Source organism: Paramacrobiotus metropolitanus, unplaced genomic scaffold, assembly GCF_019649055.1.
Source record: "Paramacrobiotus metropolitanus isolate TYO unplaced genomic scaffold, Prichtersi_v1.0 Parri_scaffold0000069, whole genome shotgun sequence".
Taxonomy (NCBI): Eukaryota; Metazoa; Tardigrada; class Eutardigrada; order Parachela; family Macrobiotidae; genus Paramacrobiotus; species Paramacrobiotus metropolitanus.
Genome location: NW_026570289.1, coordinates 243703 through 262742, shown reverse-complemented (window position 1 = coordinate 262742; position 19040 = coordinate 243703). Strand labels below are relative to the sequence as shown.

Genomic DNA, 19040 nt, shown 5'->3' with positions numbered 1-19040 from the left:
TGTCAGCAGAAATGTAATGATCAGCATTTTTAAAGCCAGCTTGTTTTCAGTTTTTTAAAATTTATTTTGCAGTTTTATTGTGATGACCGCAAAAAATCACTCTAGTATGACTATTCACTGCACGGATTAAGGTTTTAATTTGTAAAATATAGACTAATTTTATATACGTGCGAGCGATATCTTTTTGAACGATATCCTTTTGCACGGTTCGCTCGTCATATACTCATAGTTTGCTTGTTATGTACTTTATGTTTCGGATGAATCATAGAACGGTTTCACGTTAAATAATTAATACTATCAATCAAAAAATTATAATTATGTTTGCTTTGAATTCAGAGCCAGAAATCTTAAAAATTTATGTGCGCTCCAACGGTATCGTAATAATACCTAATATTACCTAGCAGGTATTACTACGACCATTTTAACTGACAAGTTCTGCTTGAAGCCATCGAAAGATTTTAAGGTAAGGTGTCCTAAAAATTTTAATAAAACTTGAAATTATTCTGGTTTGTTTCCCCCAAAAGTAAGGATGCCGTACTAGTAAAGGTTAATGTATAAAGATTAACTATAAGGTCCACTGCCGCGCAAAGCGCGATGCCAGCGCAGAGTCTATCTGCAACAATCTCAGGCAATAAATCTACGTATATAAGTAAATTACTTCAATTGTTTTAAAACAGTTCTTTCTGAAGCTAAAAAATTAATATAGGTTTTAAATATCTGAAAAGCTTTCCCAGAGACTTTGAGAAGGGTGCTACAGTAATTTAACTACAAACGTTTACAGTAATTGTTTTATGGCCACGCCCGATGGCAGATAAAAATATTTTTTAAGCATTCTACAGCGGTACACTACTATTTTACAAAATATGAGAATTGTTTGAATTTGGAGGAGCCTATGTGCCCTGGTTGGTCATAGAATATCTTCATATTTAATGCAGTATAACGTAAAAGAAAAGTTTTCGTATTCACTTTTGGTTAATTATTCAATCAAACTTCGCAACTTACATAAAGTAAGCATTAAAAATTACATAGGATGCGTCATTTTAAACACAAACAGTATGTCTTCACTTTTACGGTGAAAGTTTCACCTGAATCTTTTAATTCTTTTTAAAGGGATGTTTATAGGGATACGCTATGCACAATATCTTACTGGGCCGAGCGCCGTGTCACCCGTGTCGCCTACATCTATCTCCTATAGCTTATGTCAGGCTGAGCGTTTGTAAATAACTAAATAACAGCGAAAACGTGGGAAAGTTTATTTATTAAATTTTGTTCGCCATCAGCAAAACTGTCAGAAAAGCAAAATACGTGAAACAGCGATACGCCTGACTTGGAAGCTTGTGATTTCTCACCAGCTGCCCGTTTGTTATACGCTTATACCTGAGCAGTGACATTTATCTGACACTTTTAATATTATAGACCTTCATATACACACTTATAATATCTAAGAAGGGACTGAAAACACGAGCCCTCGCAGGCGCAGGGTTTCGGCAACGGCCTGGCCGATACTGTCCCGCGCTGACGTCACGAATTTATTACTAGTAAGAATGCGCCACCAAACAGGGACTTTACTGAGAACTAAGTAAAGTTTATCGTGAGTAAAAATTGTCATGTGATATTTTAATCGAAACTAGCTCACACAGTCTTCAGCGAAACTTCGTGAATTTGGAAAAAGATCATCAGATACAAATTAAGCGAAGCAAAATATACTGCATAGGATATAAATCTGTATAGCATTCGTGTGAAGCTTACCCAGAATCAGCAGATTGATCTCTTCCGGTCGTTTATACGTCTGTAGTTTTTGTCTTAACTCCTTCGAATCGGCTAGGATGGGACTCATCCCGTGGCTGGGCTCGTTGCAACGGAACCGATACGTGGACGCCGCGGCATTTCCACACGGGCAGTACAGATTACCGTCATATCCGTACTGAATACGGGATTGACAGCCGGCACAAAACCATACACGGTCAATAGCTGCACAGGTTCCATAACGGTGTCCAGGGCAAGGAAACTCAAAATCGGCCAACCAACTGGGTTCGTGACCTTGTTGTATGCCATCAGAGGTCGCGATACATAACGAATCTTCTTGAACGGAAGGCTGCGCGGTATCCTTTGGGGCTTCCAGGGATTGTGCTGAGCTGTATGTACAATTGAAAAAGTAGAACAACAGCTGCGCAAAATCGCGTACAGTTTAAAGCATTACCGGAGCAAAAAAGAAATAGAATGCCATTTCGAAAGTACGAAAAAGGAAACTGATTTTTTACACACGGAATTCCGGTACCGGTAATAATTTTAACAGTATAAATTCGCATATGAATATGAATTACTATATAAAGACGCTTGTCCTTGAAAATACGGAAACCACTGTTGCTGTAGAAGCCATGCCGATATTCAGCAACGGTAAAAAATGCAAGTTTTCTGAATTTGAACCATCAAAATGTATGCCCATGTTATAATGCCGGTTACTGCGACACCCGTTGCGGTTATCACACTTTCCTTTATGCGAGGAATGAAATCATTTGAGGGAGACTAATTTATAAAAATAAATGGAAGTTCTCCACTTTCTACTCGACTGCTGATCGTAAGCAAACGTTACGCCAAAAAAGAACATATTATCTAGTAGCAGGTTTTCAACTTCATTGTATATACCTGAGTGAAATTAGAATCGCGCATTTTAAACTTTAATAGTTAAAAAAGTTTAAAATCACATTAATCTGCTGCAGAGTAGATGACGGAGTGGCATAACCTCGATACAGTGCATCCTTTCTTACCTAATCGATTCCTGGGTGCTGTTCGTAAACGTGACCGGCTGACTGTTGTGCCGCTGTGTCAGCTGCGGTAGCGCACGCGGTTTCCAAACGGCGGTGTAAACTAACGAAGCCAGTCCACTACCGACGGCCAGAATTCCCGGCCACAAAGCGTCATGACGCACCAGCTGGAGCCCGATCAACACCACAATGAGCAGAGCCACTTGCACGATGTAGGTGATAACGTCGTATCCCTGCATAATGGCCCGGAAGAAATACGGACCAATCTCCAATTTTATGCGCATATCGCGTAGGGCGTTATTCACACGTTCTGCGAATTCCACCAGGCCCAGCTCCTGCAGTCCCTGGATGTGAACTTTAACGTCCTTAATCACCTTCGCCACTTCCAACAGCTGCCGACCAAAATTCTCTCCCAATTCACGGCCGATTTCGTTCAGTCCGACCATCCGGATTCCGTGCGTGGTGAGCAGATCCGCCGCGTCCACCAAATGCCGGCCAAACTCGCGACCCACATCGCGTCCTGCGGAATCCAGACCGTTAACGCTCAGCCGCATATCCTGGAAGGCCTGTGCGGCGCGGGCCAGATGCTGGCCGAAATGGGCGCCCACCGTGTTCAGTCCGTGGACCGTGTGGTGGCTGTCGCGCAGCAGCGCCGCCACCTGAACCAGATATTCACCGAACTCGCCCATGCCGGCACGCAGCTGGGTCGCTTGGGTGGCACCAGCGTTCTTAGCAAAGTTGCTAAACAAGATTCCCATTTGTGAGGATTTCTTTTATTTCTTCCTGCAAATAATTGTTATCAGACAAACCCTAACGAATTTCGAGATTGACTTTGCTAACTTTGCTCGATGCGTTAAGGAGTCGCGCATTCGTGCACACTTTAACCCCATACCCAGCATTCTGTACGCATGTGGTGCAGCGCCCTTGTACGAACCGCATATTTTGAACTCTGTCGTACAGTGCACTGCGCTTCATGCGTACCGAATGTGGATACGTGAGGTAAGCGACCATTTCGCCCTAAGCTGTAAGAGGTCACAAGTGGCGAACAGTTATTTCAGTTTTAACTTTGAATACGTTTTGTGCGCTACGTGCCTGCAGCGGCCTGATTTATTACTAATTCAAATACACTTTTATTGAATTTAGTCGCTAAAAAACTACATCAGATGTAGTTTTTTAGCGACTAAATTCAAGTGTAAGATGTAGTACATCTTACACATATGGCTTCGAAAACAAGTGGAGTACATTATTCATGACGGAAAAAAAGGCCGTGCAGGAAAGCACTTTGAACCGGACGGTCAAGAAAGTATCTTGTCATAAATTAAAATAGGTTTATTAAATCAAAAAAGGCTGCTATCGAATGCGTTTACAGCCAATCTCTGAAAATGCTTTTAAGAGAACTACTGACAAAGGATAAATAATTTTGCGTTATGCAAAGACTGCACCTACCAAACAATTGTAGATACCGTTCGTTAAGGGCAATCCAGGAGCAGCAGTAAGATTCCCCAAAGTGTTGTCAGACATAAGGAAGATAGTTATTTTGAATTAGGTACAGTTGCACATGAATGCTTACTGAAACTAGATGCCAATTGGGACAGTGTCGTTTTGGTACAATGTTGTAACTTCAGAATGAACAGCTGCACGTTTGCAGTGGAGCACAAACACTACCAGCAAGCTTGAGAATACGTCTCTCCATATAATACTGGCGCACAGCAATAGGGAGAACGATTTTGCTACGGAGAAATCCGGTTATAAAGATGGACTGACCTCTCTCTTCGCCGGCAGTATTCTTCTTTAACCTTCCAACCGGATTCAGCATTGAGACCACGGATCCGTCAAGCTGACCTGTGCTTTAATCGTTTGAATGGCGTGTAAGGGTTTAGTGTGCAAATTTGCCAATTCTGAACAGCCCGCTAGGATCCACGACACGGCTGCTGAGCACGTACCTGCAACTCTCCGTTATGAATAAGGGAAAAACATAAAACTATTTCCCGCTATTAATAACGGGTGCGCGCGTGTAATAAGAGATTAAAAACCTGACGGCGCTGTGAATTTTGCATTCACTACTGTGTTGGTCATGGACAATATGACAGTTTCAAGTTACACAGATTACTTTGGATTTATTATGACATGTAATCTTTCAGTGACTTATTATACTGTGATCATTTGTTATGAGGGGGTTCCTGTTGTGAGACCGGGATCACTAGCGTTCACGTCAGTGGCGCTAGGCGCTACGCCTTTGGATTATGGCCTGTGTTGTGTCTCGCTTCTGATTGGCTTGTGTTTTGTTAGTGGGCGCGGCATAGCACGTGCTGCACAGCGTTGCACGCTGTTGAATGGGCTCCACGCTTTACGATCGAGCTGCGCCGATCATTGTTGATTTTCTGTTGAGCAGATTTGTCAATATTATTAAAAGTCAGCTATTAGCGGTGCGACGTTTCGCGATTCCGCGTAGTTCGCTATACTTATCGCATAGCTCACTCCACGGGATCTATTCCGTTTAGGTCTCCGTATCTGGATCACAGTTGGATCTAGCATTAGATGGTAGCAGAGCCGACAGCGGTTCTCTGATTGAATTGATCTGATCTGATTTGAATTGTGTCAGGCAAAATTGGCCTGTTATTTGACGTGTTACCCGCGACCAGCAAGGCGCAGGTCTGTGTGACAGCAAAGCGCACACCACAAGCGGTGCAATTTCCTCCAACGGACGCGGATTTCCAGCTTTGGTTTTCGGTACGGTATCTTCAGCGAAGAACCGTGCTGTTTCCTTAGCTGTGCAAGAGTGCAAGAGAGCAGTCGCCAGTGTTCCTCGGTGTAGAGTCTTCAGCGAAGACCTACACTGGTGTCACTGGTACTCGGCAAGGCTTCAGCGAAGCCTAAGCCGTGGGCCACAAGCGGCGAAGCGCCAAAAGGGGCGCACGGAAAAGACCAGATCAGACTGCTCCAAACTGGAGTAGAGCACCACTACTGTTGCTACGGCAGTCAGCCGGCACAGTAGCATATAAAAAGCGGGCGGCACAACCGCTACGGAAAAGCGGCAGCGCGGGAACGGACGGTGGAGAAGAATTGGATCATCTGGATCACTTTCCCGTGGAACGGACGGTTAACAGGTAGAAAACCGTTATTAATTACGAGATTGGTTAGACGGTAAAATTGTCAATTTTTATTGGTCCGTTCTGAGCTGAGCGTAAAAATAGGCGGAGTTTTGCACACGGCGCGCATGTCTGGCCGTTGACCGTGACGTCAGGCAGATATAAATTTTTAGAGGAGCAACGTGATTGGTCAGTTATCTGAGCTGTGATTGGTTGAAATTTGAACTGAATGATTTGCGCTAGCTGACCAATAGGAATGAAGTAAACAACCCGAATGGGGATTTTCCGTTGAACTCGAGTCGTAATGGGAAATTTGATTTGAGATGAGATAATTGAGCGGGAAAGTGACCTTTTAACTTGAATTGAGTTGAGAAGTGACCTTTTGAGTTGAGACAAAGGAAAGTGACCTTTGATTAAAATTGAGCTGGAAAGTTACTTTTTAACTTGAATCGAGTTGAGAAGTAACCTTTTGAGTTGAGACGAGCAGGAAAGTGACCTTTGAGATCAGAAGTTGACCTTTGACATCGGAAAGTGACCTTTACCGAAAAGTTCTAATTGATCAAAATGACCTTTCGAGTGACCTTTAAGATCCGGAATTGACGAACGGTGACCTTTATTGAAGCGAAATTGAACTGAATAGTGGTACAGCGATATCAGCAGCTGTAGGATTTCATTTGCTAACGTGTTTCAAACTGTAAAAAACGGTCTCGAAGTTTTGTCCGAAAGTGACCTTTTAGGGCAAACCTCTCGAACTTTTTACCGAAAAAGTGACCTTTAAACGGGACTTGGTCGAAATTTTTCAGTCGAAAAGTGACCTTTAATAAAGACTTAGAAAAATTTCGGAGGTACAAAGTGACCTTTAGGAAAATCGAATAAACCATACAATAACGTGTGTGTGAGAACAATTGACAGGAGCGTCCAAGTTATCCGATCAACATGGACAAAGAACAAGAGGAACCGACATCTACCAGCAGTCAGGGAAGCAGGAGCTCCCGAGGATCACAACAAAGCGCAGTTGATCCATATAAGAAGGAATACAAGTCGCTCGCGCGTCCAGTCGGACATGATAGACAGACCCGAGCGGCTGTGACCTTTGCAAGAAAAGACAGCAAAGGCAGTGATAGCACATACCAAGTGGCGCTTGGAGCTACACAGAATGAGGAGAGCTCCAGCGGTGACGGAAAGGATACTCCCGCATCTGCGGCGGGAAGTCATCCGATGAACCAGAAAAAGGTCACCGGGGAGGAAATGCCCACAGGGAAAGGAGTGGAACCAGTTGGAGCATCACAGCTGGATGCTACCATTAGCGGAACAAACGAGCAGGATAAAAACGTGAACCTGACTCGAATGGAAATGGATAAGACAAAGGTCACAGAAATGGAATTGGCTGAACTGGGATTGGATGACCTTTCACTGCACGATAAGACTGTTGGTGATGACCTTTGGGCAACTCCGATGGTCTCAGACGAATCGAATGAGTCTTACTTTACGGATGACGAAGCGACGATGAATATGTCCTTCCAGACCGCGATGAAAGAAGCTGATCGTGCTGAAGGGATGACACCGTTTAAGGACATACCCGAGCACCTTATTGAAAGGACACAAACGGGAAAGGTCATCAACGTACGACCGCCGTCACCGAATAGTCCCACGTCAACTCTGAAGAGGCGCGTGAAGGATTTGGAAGATGAACTCCACAATAAGGAAGATCAGACGGCGAGACGAAAACAGGAATATCAAGAGAGACTGACATCGCTTGAGACCCGGCTATTTGAGTTGGAACAACAACGGGGATACTTGGAGAATACAGCAGAAGAATGGAAGGTGAAATATGAAAAGCAAAGGGAACTGGCCGAGGAGTATCTGAAAATGGTAGATGACAGAGAAATGGAAGGTCATCTTGCAGTCAGTGACCTTAATGAAAGTATGTCAGAAGAATCAGCTGAAAGGTCACGACACTTAGCCGAATTGAAGGACGAGTGTGACCAGTTACGACAAAAGGTCACTGAAGCTGAAACTAAACGGGACGAATACGCGACCAAATTCGCAGAGGTCACACAACGGTTAACGACATTGGCAACGGAGACGTTCAAACTAAGGAATGACCTGAAGCTACGGGAGGAGGCTGTCAGCACTCTGCAACTAGAATCGAAAGGTCATCAGGAACGGGCGGACGAAGCTGAGAAGTTGCGCAATGATGCAATCAAAGCGATGCGAGAGGCAAGAGACATCACAGCTACTGAAGGAGAACGCCTGAAAGAAGAAATCAAAAAGGTCAACCAGGAGAATGAAAAGGTCACAGAAGACATTGAAAAGGTCACTAAGGAAGGACTCAAATGGCAGAAGGAAGCACGGCGACTGGACACAATGGTCACAACATTGGAGCTGAAGGACAAAGAGTGGCAACAACAGGTCGCTCAAAAGAGTCAGGAGATTGCAAAGCTGAACACTGACCTCGTCGAGATGACCACCACAGCATTGGCAAAAGATGATGAGTTGATCGCAATCAAGGATCAGCTGAGATCAGCCGCTGGGCAGTATCAGCAACTCGAAAATGAAACGAGTGAGCTGGTCGAGCACATCAAAAAGATGGAACAGGAAAATGAAAAGGTCACCCAGCAGGAGTCTTTTAAACTGCAGGAACACTTACGAAAGGTCAACCTGGAAAATTCTGATCTAAAGAGAGAAAGAGAAGAACTTCAACTGAGAACTAAACGATTGGAAGATGAGAACAAGGCGCTCCAGACGTCTAACAAGCACAAAGATGAACAACTCCTACAATATGGAGTTAAAACGGCAACAGTGGAGTCCCCCCCGCCCAGTTACAGCAAGGCGCATGAAACGGGCACGGGTAAAAGCTTCCACTTCGACATGCCGCTACGAACTGGTACTGGCAGAGGAAGTGTCAAAAACGAAAAGGACGGGGAAAAGGCCAAAGATGACAAAGAGCCACCATCGGAAAGTTACCCGCATATGAGTCGAGGTGACCCTTCACAATTTCCCCCGCACATGGAGACAAATGTGTTCATTGATGAAGGACGACGGGACAGACCCCCCAGCCGGCAGGAGCGTCCAAGGAAATCCCGTTATGGAAAAGCGAAACGAAATCAAAGTGATGATGCAAGTAGCGAAGAAGACGATGACCAGAGGGCAGAAATTGACACAGCGGTGCAATTGACAAAAGCACTCAACTCGATGGCCCGGAAAACACCACTCATGACCTTTGACGGCAGTCGTGACACAGTGAGTGGGTGGACACGATTGGTGAAAGAAACCCAAAGGACTTATCAGTTGACGGACGACCAAATCATGATTGAGATAGCCAGTGCAGTGAAAGGTCCTGCAAAAACATGGTTTGAAGGAGAAAAGGACATCGCAGCCGAAGATAGAATTGAATACTCAATAACAGAGTGGATGGACAAATTCAAGGACGAATATGGTGATCGAGATGAAGAAGTCTTAGGCTTACGTGAGGCCTATGCAAGGAAATTTGAACTCGGAAAAGAATCGCTGGACCAGTATTATCAGGCGATGATGCGATTCAAAGCAAAGCGGATCATCACAGAGAAACAAGCAGTGGGTTTCCTGATTGAAGGATGTAGAGGGGACAACGAACTCTACAAAGCCCTGCGCATACAGAAGTGCAAGACGCCAACGGATGTGAAGGACTTCTTCCGACATTGGGCAACGGGCGAAGAAAAATACAAGGCACCAAAAGGTCAACGTAATCAGGAATACGTGACCATCCGCCAAGGCCAAGTTGAAAACGTGCCGCAACAGAGAATGGCAGCTGCGCCAGTCCAGCAGCCGGTTGAATACCGCGTGGAGACTCCGGTCAGAGAGGTCACCGAAAAGGTGACTTTTATCGACAGTCAGACGGGACAACCAATAACATATGCGATGGTGGCGGCGATACAGGCAGCTACTCAAGTGAGACCGGCACCCCAGAATGCGGCTCCACCGGCACCACAGATAATGGCTCCTGTGAATGTCGGGTTACCACAACAAGGTGGGGGTAATGGAAATTTCGGTGGAAATGGATATGGAAATGGAAACTGGAATGGAGGCCAAGGAAACTTTCAGAATCAAGGTCAAAGGCAAGGCAACTTTCAGCCAAACAGAGGAAACCAGAACAATAATCAGCAAAATCAAGGGTCACGAACCGAATTCAAGTTCCAAATGATTGACGGATGGGTGGCGAACAACGTTCAGATGTGCCAGTACTGTATGTATGGCAACCACCAGACCCAGGGATGCAAATTCGCCCACACACCACCGGAACAGAACCCAAACCTGTTTGCCTTCAACGAGTGGCAACGACTGCGCGGGCTCGGTGGTTGGCGCCAAGCGGTCGCAAATGGATATGACCTGATCACGCAATGGTACCAGGCGAAAGCGAACTTTCAGAATCAGCAAGGTAACGGTAACTATGGAAACGGAAATGGTGGTGGCCAGAATGGCGGCTTCGGCCGTGGTGGCTTCGGCCGCGGCGGCTTCAGAGGAAGAAACAGAGGCTATGGCCGCGGAAATTACAGAGGCGGTGGAAATGGAGGCGGAAACTACCAACAGGGTGGTGGCCAGCCAAACGGAGGTGGCCCAGTGAACGAGCAAGCGCAAGGAAATGTGCAGGGCGCACAACAAGGTGGGGCGCCGGTTCAGGGAAACGGGCAAGATCAGTAGGCACCGGTGAGCCTACTGATCGACCCGACCCTAAACCACCGGATAAAAGGGAAAGGTCACCACTGCAGAATGGTACTGCAGTGAACGTGACCACTGCAACGGCTATATGGATGCCGTCAGCGAAAAAGCAAAACGGACCGGCTATATGGATGCCGCAACCACAAGAAACGGCTAGATGGATGCCGCCACAGCAAAGAGAAACGGCTATATGGATGCCGTCAGCGCAAAAAGGAAATGGAACGGTTATAAGGACACCGTCGCAGAATCAAAGGTCACCGCAGAATGGCACTGCGAGTGGAAACGCACCAACGGGACCAAAGGTCACCGCAGAATGGTACCTGAGCAGAAGTGTGGCAGCAAAATTGCGGAAAACGATAAAAGCGCGAATGAGCCAAGTTGCGATTGTTACGGGGAGCCAAAGCCAAAGTTTTGGAATCGTTCAGAAGACGAAGAAGAGAAGCGAATAAGGCAAGAATGGATTAAGCAGAATATCACCGTCATTAGTAAAGATGAAAGGTCACCGTCTGTTGGAAAAGTTCAAGCGAAAGGTCACGGAGCAGGTGTGAACGCCAAAGGTCACGGCGATAGCGTCGTGTTAAAAGGTCAAGAAACAGACTTGACACTGCGAACAGCGCAGCAAAGAATAATGAAACGGCACAGAACTCCGACGACTCACTTGTGGACGCAGTAACATTACAACAGAAGGAGAAGTGGCAAAAAAGTGGCCTACAGACCGAATGGCAATCACGGGATGTGGATACCTGTGACGCCGAAAGCAAAGCAGAAAGCGAGAATGTCACAAGAGGACTACTGGGACATGCAACAGTTGCGAACGCAATGTGAAAGAAAGCGACTGGAAGAGTTGGTTACCGGGAAACCAGCGCAAAGGTCATCGAACCCAGTCCCAGTATTCAATCCAGAGGAATATAAGAAGACATTCGCTGACTGGAATCATTCACGTAATGCTCCACCACAGGATAAACCGCCGAATTATGGAGAAAAAGTCCCCATACAAAAGCTGACAGGTGGCGGATTTGTCATGAAGCGCAACGAAAGGTCACAGGACTTAGCGCAAAATGAACAAAAAGGACGGTCAAATGAGATAGCGCAAACGCAACAGAGTAGCGCAGTTGAAAGGTCACGGGACTTATCGGAGGCACTGCAAAAGGATGCCAATGACAAGTCACCAGCCCGAACAGACGGAATGTCTTCACAAATCGATCCGACGAAAACGAACAATGAAGTGTCCGCGAAAGTGATCGAATGGATGACCGAAAAGGGATATAATATGGTCACATATGAAAGGTCACCAGAGGAGATGAGAGATGGTGAAGAAGACGAATTGAAGCGAGCTGACCAAATAACAAGTGAAGTCATTGAGAAGCTGAGAGATAAGCGAAATGAAAACCGTAAAGAGGAACTGATTCATCAGACGATAAACGAAATGACAAAAGGTCACACAGCTGGCACAAAAGCAAACGAGCAAGTGCAAAATGCCGAAAAGGTCACCAGCAGTAAAAAGATTCCTGAGAAGCAAATAGACAAGAAAGAGACTCGAAAATATTACGATGTTCGGACTAACGTTCCACATAGGATTGATAAGCTGAGCGAGGTACTGAAAGGTCATAGCACTCCAGCAAAAGGACAAGTGCTTTCCGATATGGATCCGGGACCAGTATCGCTCATTCCTGTGAAATGTAAGATTCATACACTGAAGATTCAAAACGGAAAATTGCCCAAGAGAATTGAAGCGTACACACACGAAGTGAAAGTGGGAGACATAAAGGTCAACGCAATGTTGGACACCGGCGCTGAGACGTCGCTGATCAGCAAACCGTTTTGCGAGAAGAATGGACTCCACATGCTCCCATTGCCACCAGACAGATTGGTGAAAATAAATGGAATTAGTGGAACGTCAGGATTCCTGGTGACGCGCTACTGTGTAGCGCCAGTGACCTTAAGGAAAAAGACTAGCGAACATTCATTCTACGTCCGACCGAAGTGTGACGACGTACAAGTGTTATTGGGATTCGACTTCTTGGAAAAGAAATTCGTACTAATGGATAACGAAGGTGAAGAAGAGAAAGAAGACGACCCAAAACCAGTCGCCAAAGTTCAAGTCGGAAAGGTCACCGAACTTGTAAAACAGACGGGAAATGCTCAAATGGTTAATAAAACGCTAATCCCAGTACCAGAGGCACCGGGAAACGAAAAGAAAAAGATGACGCGAAAAGAATTGTCACCATTTGAGCAGTTGCAAATGATTCAGCAGGAGATCGAAAAGACATTAAATCGGACCTTGCTGGCACAGAAGGGAAGAGAAAAGGTCATCCCAGTACCAGAGGCACCGGGAATGACAAAAGTGCAGCAGGAAGAAATTATCCCAGTACCAGAGGCACTGGAAACGAAAAATGAAAATGGAAAAGTTGGAAAAGTTATCCCAGTACCAGAGGCACTGGGAAAGGAAGACGAAAGGTCACCAGCAACTGAGAACTTGGAACGAGAGCGTAATTCGAACCTTTTCGAACCACGATCTGCTACCCAAAATGAAAGGCTACCAGATAAAGCCAAAGAGGAAGTAACAGAACGTGACTCTCAAAGGCCACCAACGATTGAAAGGTCACCAATGATTGAAGAGATAATTGCCACACAGAAAGAAGCGGCAGTTGCAGCGAAACAATCTCTTGTGCCAGACATGGAGTGGGCAAAGCCTATCCCAGTACCAGAGGCACTGGAAATAAAGACGGCTAAAGTGGGGAAGGATAAAAAGAGTGAAAGGTTACGAGTTTTTAAACGAATAGTTGAAGAGGAACAGATGTTTACAAGCGAAATCCGCGACAAGGCACTCGAACAATTGAAAAGTCACCGAACAGAAAAAGAACCAGAGGTCATTGAAATATCCTCTGAGGATAAAAGCGTGACTCCAATCGAATGTGAGGAAGTTACCACAGTACAGGAACAGGTTAAAACTGAAGCGAGTCAAAGGACATTAACTCCAGAAGAACGAGCCGGGAGTTGTCACCACGGTTACTTTGAGGATCCGTGCAGAGTGCAACCACAATGGGAATGCACGGAATGTTGTGAAAATGCCTCCCAAGATGACCTTTCAGAATGGCCAAGATGTAATGCCGCATTAGCAGACCTTAAAGGTCATGCCCAAAAGAAAGCGAAAAGCATCATGCGGACAAACGAAATGTGGAAACCACACATCGAACGGTATCATTGGAATAGATATCGAACGTGGTTGTCATGTGTGGAAAGTTTCATAATTGGAAGAGGCAGATGGCTGAACCATTGGTTGCAACGTGTGGAGAAAGGAATCCAAGATCCTCTCGATCCGGTAGCAACAGAAAGGAGATTTGAACGAGAGATAGAAGAAATGACCGAGGAAGGAGAAATGTGGGAAGAAGCGAGAGTTGATCTTTTCTGGGACTTCCGTGTGAACCACATGTATAAAGGTGAAGGGAGAACGATCATCTTCCCGGCAGGACTTGGTACACCTGTCTACGAATCACTTGAAGTGTACTACAACGCGTTAAAAGAGGGAAACGAAAAAGCATTCGAGAAATACTGGGATAAATTTGAAAGAGAAATTCCCACATTTGATGTCAAAGACATGAGAGAATTACAAGTAACCCGGAGAAGAAGGTCACCGGGACTGATGCAAAAGAAAAAGGTGACCTTTGCACCAGATCCAGATGGAGTGGACTACCCAGAACGAGGTGGCGATACATGGTGCATGTATGAAACGATTCCGAATGATGAATGGGTCACCGAAGAACTGATGGCAAACTGCATTTTCGTTGGTCCTAAACGACCTAAAGGTTACGAAACAGTTCAACAGGATCAAACCAATAAAGGGACTGTCAAAGAAGCAGAGAAAGAGGAACCAGTTAAAGAGATAGCCGAAGGACAATCGAATGAAACAGAAGAAAGTTCAAAGTCGGCTTTCGATATTGCGCAAATGTTAACGGACAGAGGTGAAATGTGGAAAAGGTTTAAAGAGGAAGTTGAAAGGATATCGAACGAACAACAAAACCCAGTAACTGAGGCAAAAAACGGGGAAAGGTCACTCGATAACGGTGAGGAATGTCCGCCGGTCGAGTTGACCGAAAAGCCATTAACGAGCCCCGAAGAAATAAATGAACTGGAAAAGTCAAAATCGGACGAAGAAAGGTCAAACTCCGATCAATCAGAAAGGTCACCAACGAGAATTCGAGTAGCGAGGAGTCACCCGAGAGTAGCCGCACGAAACGGGCGAAAGGCAAAAGAAGGGGACAAACCCCTGCTCAAAAATTCGAAAGCGAAAAAACTTAGCGATTCGCGAGAAAACGAAAGTGACCTTTCATCGGAAGATGAAGGAGTTGATGAGCGCCCACTTGAAAAGGCTGACAAAGGTCAAGCCACTGCACAGGGATATGAGAGCAGTAATTCGGATTCAGAGTGGACGAGTTCAAGTGATAACTCAACAACTTCGGAAGATTCAGGTGTAAGTGACCTTTCGGAGCAAGAGGATTTAATGGACTTGGATGAGGATGATGAAGTAGATGAAGAAAAAGAAAAGGATATTAAAGTCAGAAGATTGAAAGTGGAAAAAGCCAGAATGTCGAAAGACGTGATCAAAGTCTACAGCGACCAACGAATCAAGTTGAAACCGTCAAACTGCACACGTGTAAAGGTCAAGATGGGAAAATACGCACCGGCTCAAAACAAGCTGATGTTCACACCGGTCCCACAAGTAGAAACTGAAGTACAACCGTTGGCAGGAGTAACGGACCACAGAGGAAAGTACTTTGAAATCGTCATTGCGAATCATAGTAGCAAATACCGAATCGTGAAGAAAAATCAGCTTCTCGGCTACGTTGAGCCGTATGAACATATGGAGAATGTAAAGGTCAACGCTGGGACAGTAAAGAACGTACTCGAGGACCCAGAGGTGGATGATACAACGAAAACGGAACTGACAAAGATAATTGGGAATTTGAAACTAGGACCTGACCTAACTGAAGAACAGAAGAACGACGTATACAACGCGTTCTGGGAATTCTGGAAGGTCTTACCGACATCAAAGAAACCGTATGGAGACGTGAAGGGGTCACTCATGTAATCGATACGGGAGACGCGAAACCAGTTAAATGCAACCCGGCCAGAACGAGTTGGACAGGCCGTGAGTTCATAACAAAACATATTGAAGAAATGTTGGCACAAGATGTAATCGAGCCGTCGGACGCCGAGTGGAGTTTCCCAGTCGTGCTGGCAGTAAAGAAAAATGGTGACGGAACAATGGGGACGAGATTCTGTGTCAATTACATTATGCTTAACAAGCTGACGAGAAAGAATAATTACCCGCTACCGAATCCAGATGAATTGCTCGACGCGTGTGCAGGCAACAAATATTACGGGAAAATGGACTTGCAAAGTGGATTCTGGCAGATCCCAATGGATCCAGCGTCAATCAATAAGACGACCTTTGTCACGCAAGATGGAATGTATCGGTTTAAACGTATGCCGTTTGGAGTTTGCAATGGGCCAGCAACATTCCAACTGTGCATGGACAAAGTATTGTCGAAAGCGAAAAGAAAGGGTTGCGTTTTCGGGTACATCGATGACGTTATCTTCGCCGGAAAAACTTGGGCGATTTTCATGCAAAACTTGAGAAACGTCTTAATGAGTTTAGTTGAAGCGGGATTTACGATTAAACCGACGAAATGTGAATTTGGAATGAGACAGATGGGATTCCTAGGTCATATACTCAGCGAAGACGGAGTTCGAATGGATCCTGAAAAGGTCACCGCAGTTAAAGAATTCAAACGACCGCAAACAGAAAGGCAATTGAGGTCATTCCTCGGACTGGCGAATTATTACCGCAAGTTCATAATGGGATATGCACAGAAGACTTGCCATTTGTACGAACTGCTGAGACAGGATAAACATGTAAAGAAAGACTGGACGAAGGTACACGAAGATGAATTTAACAGTCTGAAACAGCTGTTATGCGAAGGACCTGTATTAGCAAAGTTTGACCCGACGAAGCCGACCGTAATCGAATGCGACGCGAGTAAAGAAGGAATCGGTGCTGTCCTATCTCAAGAAGGTCACCCGATCGCGTACGCCAGCCGCGTCTTACACGGAGCAGAGAGAAATTACGGCGTAACGGAATGGGAATGTCTGGCAGTCGTGTTTGCTGTCAGAAAATTCAAGCCGTACATTGATTATGCCGAATTCACCGTAAGGACGGATCATCAGGCGCTCACCAATTTGTTAAGGTCAGAGACGAATAAAGTCGGAATGAACCCACGCCTGACAAGATGGGCAATGGCATTACAAGGTCACCAATTTAAAATCGAATACAAACCGGGAAAATATTGTGACAACGCGGACGCGTTATCAAGAGCGCCAATTGAAGGCCCGACGTGTCAAGAAGAGGAATTCGATGAGATCCCAAACTTCGAGGATTATAAAAAGGAATTTGACACGAAAGAACCAGCAATCGAAATCGGTCAGCTGTTCCTACAGATGGCGGAACAACGAGAAAAACGGTTAAAGGTCACTTCAGCTACGGCGAATGAGTCGGCTGAAATAGAAGCTAATGTGAATCGTGTAAAAAGTTGGTTGCCCACCGTTAGTGACTTAAAGGTCACCGGACTTGAAGCAGAGGCCGAAGTTCATAATGGAAAGGTCACTGGACTTGATAAAGCAGCGGAGAAAGGAGATGACCTTTGGGAAACGGATAAAGTGACACAAGCACTGAACGAATGCCCGATCAAGCTGTTGAGATTCCCAAAACAGATGAAAAAGAGATATAAGCCATTACCGCGATGCAAGGTCATCAAGGATTGGAACGAACTGAGTACGGCGACAGTCCGTATCGTCAACTTACAAGGTGATGAGGAAGAAGAAGATGACTCAAACTTGCAGTTGCGAAACAAACAGCTGAAAGATCCTCATCTGGCGATGATAATAGACGAGCTGGAACATCTACCAGACGCCGAAACGAGATCCAAATTTGAAGTGCATTACCAGTTGTGGAACGGCATACTGTACCGAGTAAAGGATAAAAATGGGAGACTTGAAAGGTCATATGTGGTACCGTTGTCAATGCGAAGAGCGATAATCCACGCATTGCACGACGAGAAAGCAGCAGGTCATTTGGGATTTGAAAAGACTCTGTCAGCGATAAGATTGCGCTACTATTGGGACAGAATGAGCACTGACGTGAAGAATTACATACTTGCTTGCCAAGGATGCCAATTTCGCAAGACACCGAGGAAATGCCCACCCGGTAAACTACAGGAGATAAAGGTTGGACACCCATTCTTCCGAGTCTACGCGGACTTGAAGGGACCGCTGTTGCCAACGAAGAAACGTGGATACAAATACATAGCGGTGTTTATTGATCAACTGACGAAATATGTGATTGCGGTACCAATGAAGACGGCAACGGCTAAAGAATTCGCGAAAGTCTTTGTAAAGCACGTGATATTGGTACACGGAGCACCGCACATCCTACATACGGATCGTGGACGGCACTTCACAGCCGAAGTGTTGACAAAGGTCACCAATGTGTTTAAGATTAAACACACATTTGGAACGGCGTATCATCCAGAAGGTCAAGGCCAAGTAGAAAGACAGATGCAAACGATTGCTGATGGCTTGGCGCAATACCTAAAAGCGGGAAATGAGCGGAAGTTTAACAAGTATCTCCCATATGTTATTTCGGCGATGAACAGAGTCGTGCACGCCACAACGGGATATTCAGCATACTATATGCTACACGGCAGAGAAATGACAATGCCGGAAGATGTGGTTACAAAAACGAATATACCCGATGATTACGGAACTCCAGACGAATGGGTGGAGACCATGAAAAAGAACTTGACCTTTGCCGAAGAAGTGGCGAGATGTAACATCAAAGACGCATATGAGAAAAATGCGGAAATTTATAATAAGAAGAAATCGGAGCCGAATTTCAAGGTGGGCGATTTGGTACTTATACGACTTCCAAAAGATACTAAACAAGGAAAAAAAGAAAATCAGTCGGATTTCAAGTCAAAGTACGACAAAGTGTGGAAAATTCTTAGCTTCCCGCGAACAAACGAAGCGGAGGTCATCGAGCAGAATCCGAAGAAGGAAGCGGATCTAAAAGTGGTTTCTATTGATCGGTTAAAGCCGTGGCATCCGCCATTACCCGACGAGAAAGATTCGCAACGAACGATGAACGAAAAAGAAACGGAAGAAGCCGAGCTTGCTTCGAAAAATGGTACCAATCAATTTTTCGAACCACCTCTGCTACCTGAAAGGGAAAAAGTGGATAAGGGCGCAGAGCATACTCCTCAAAAAGAATCTTTTTTCGAACCACCTCCGCTACCTGAAATGGAAAAAGAAAACAAATCTACAAAGAAAAGAGGAAGAAAGAAGAAAGAGGATAAGGATTTCGAAACAGCAGTCACAATCAAGTTGAACACGGAGGCTGGTAATTTGGCAGAAAGGTCACAGGAACAAGACA

General features: G+C 45.3%; 1 protein-coding gene across 1 annotated transcript; it reads left to right on the top strand.

The window, feature by feature from the left end:
* Positions 1 to 7294: 7294 nt before the first annotated feature.
* Positions 7295 to 10799, top strand: LOC129594516 (uncharacterized). The gene has a single exon (XM_055491220.1). It carries the CDS (start codon positions 7310 to 7312, stop codon positions 10532 to 10534), a length of 3225 nt encoding a protein of 1074 aa, XP_055347195.1. The 5' UTR covers positions 7295 to 7309; the 3' UTR covers positions 10535 to 10799.
* The last annotated feature ends 8241 nt before the right edge of the window (positions 10800 to 19040 follow it).

Coding starts and splice junctions, on each gene's coding strand:
- LOC129594516 (XM_055491220.1), top strand. CDS start 7,310: ATGGTCTCAGACGAATCGAATGAGTCTTACTTTACGGATGACGAAGCG.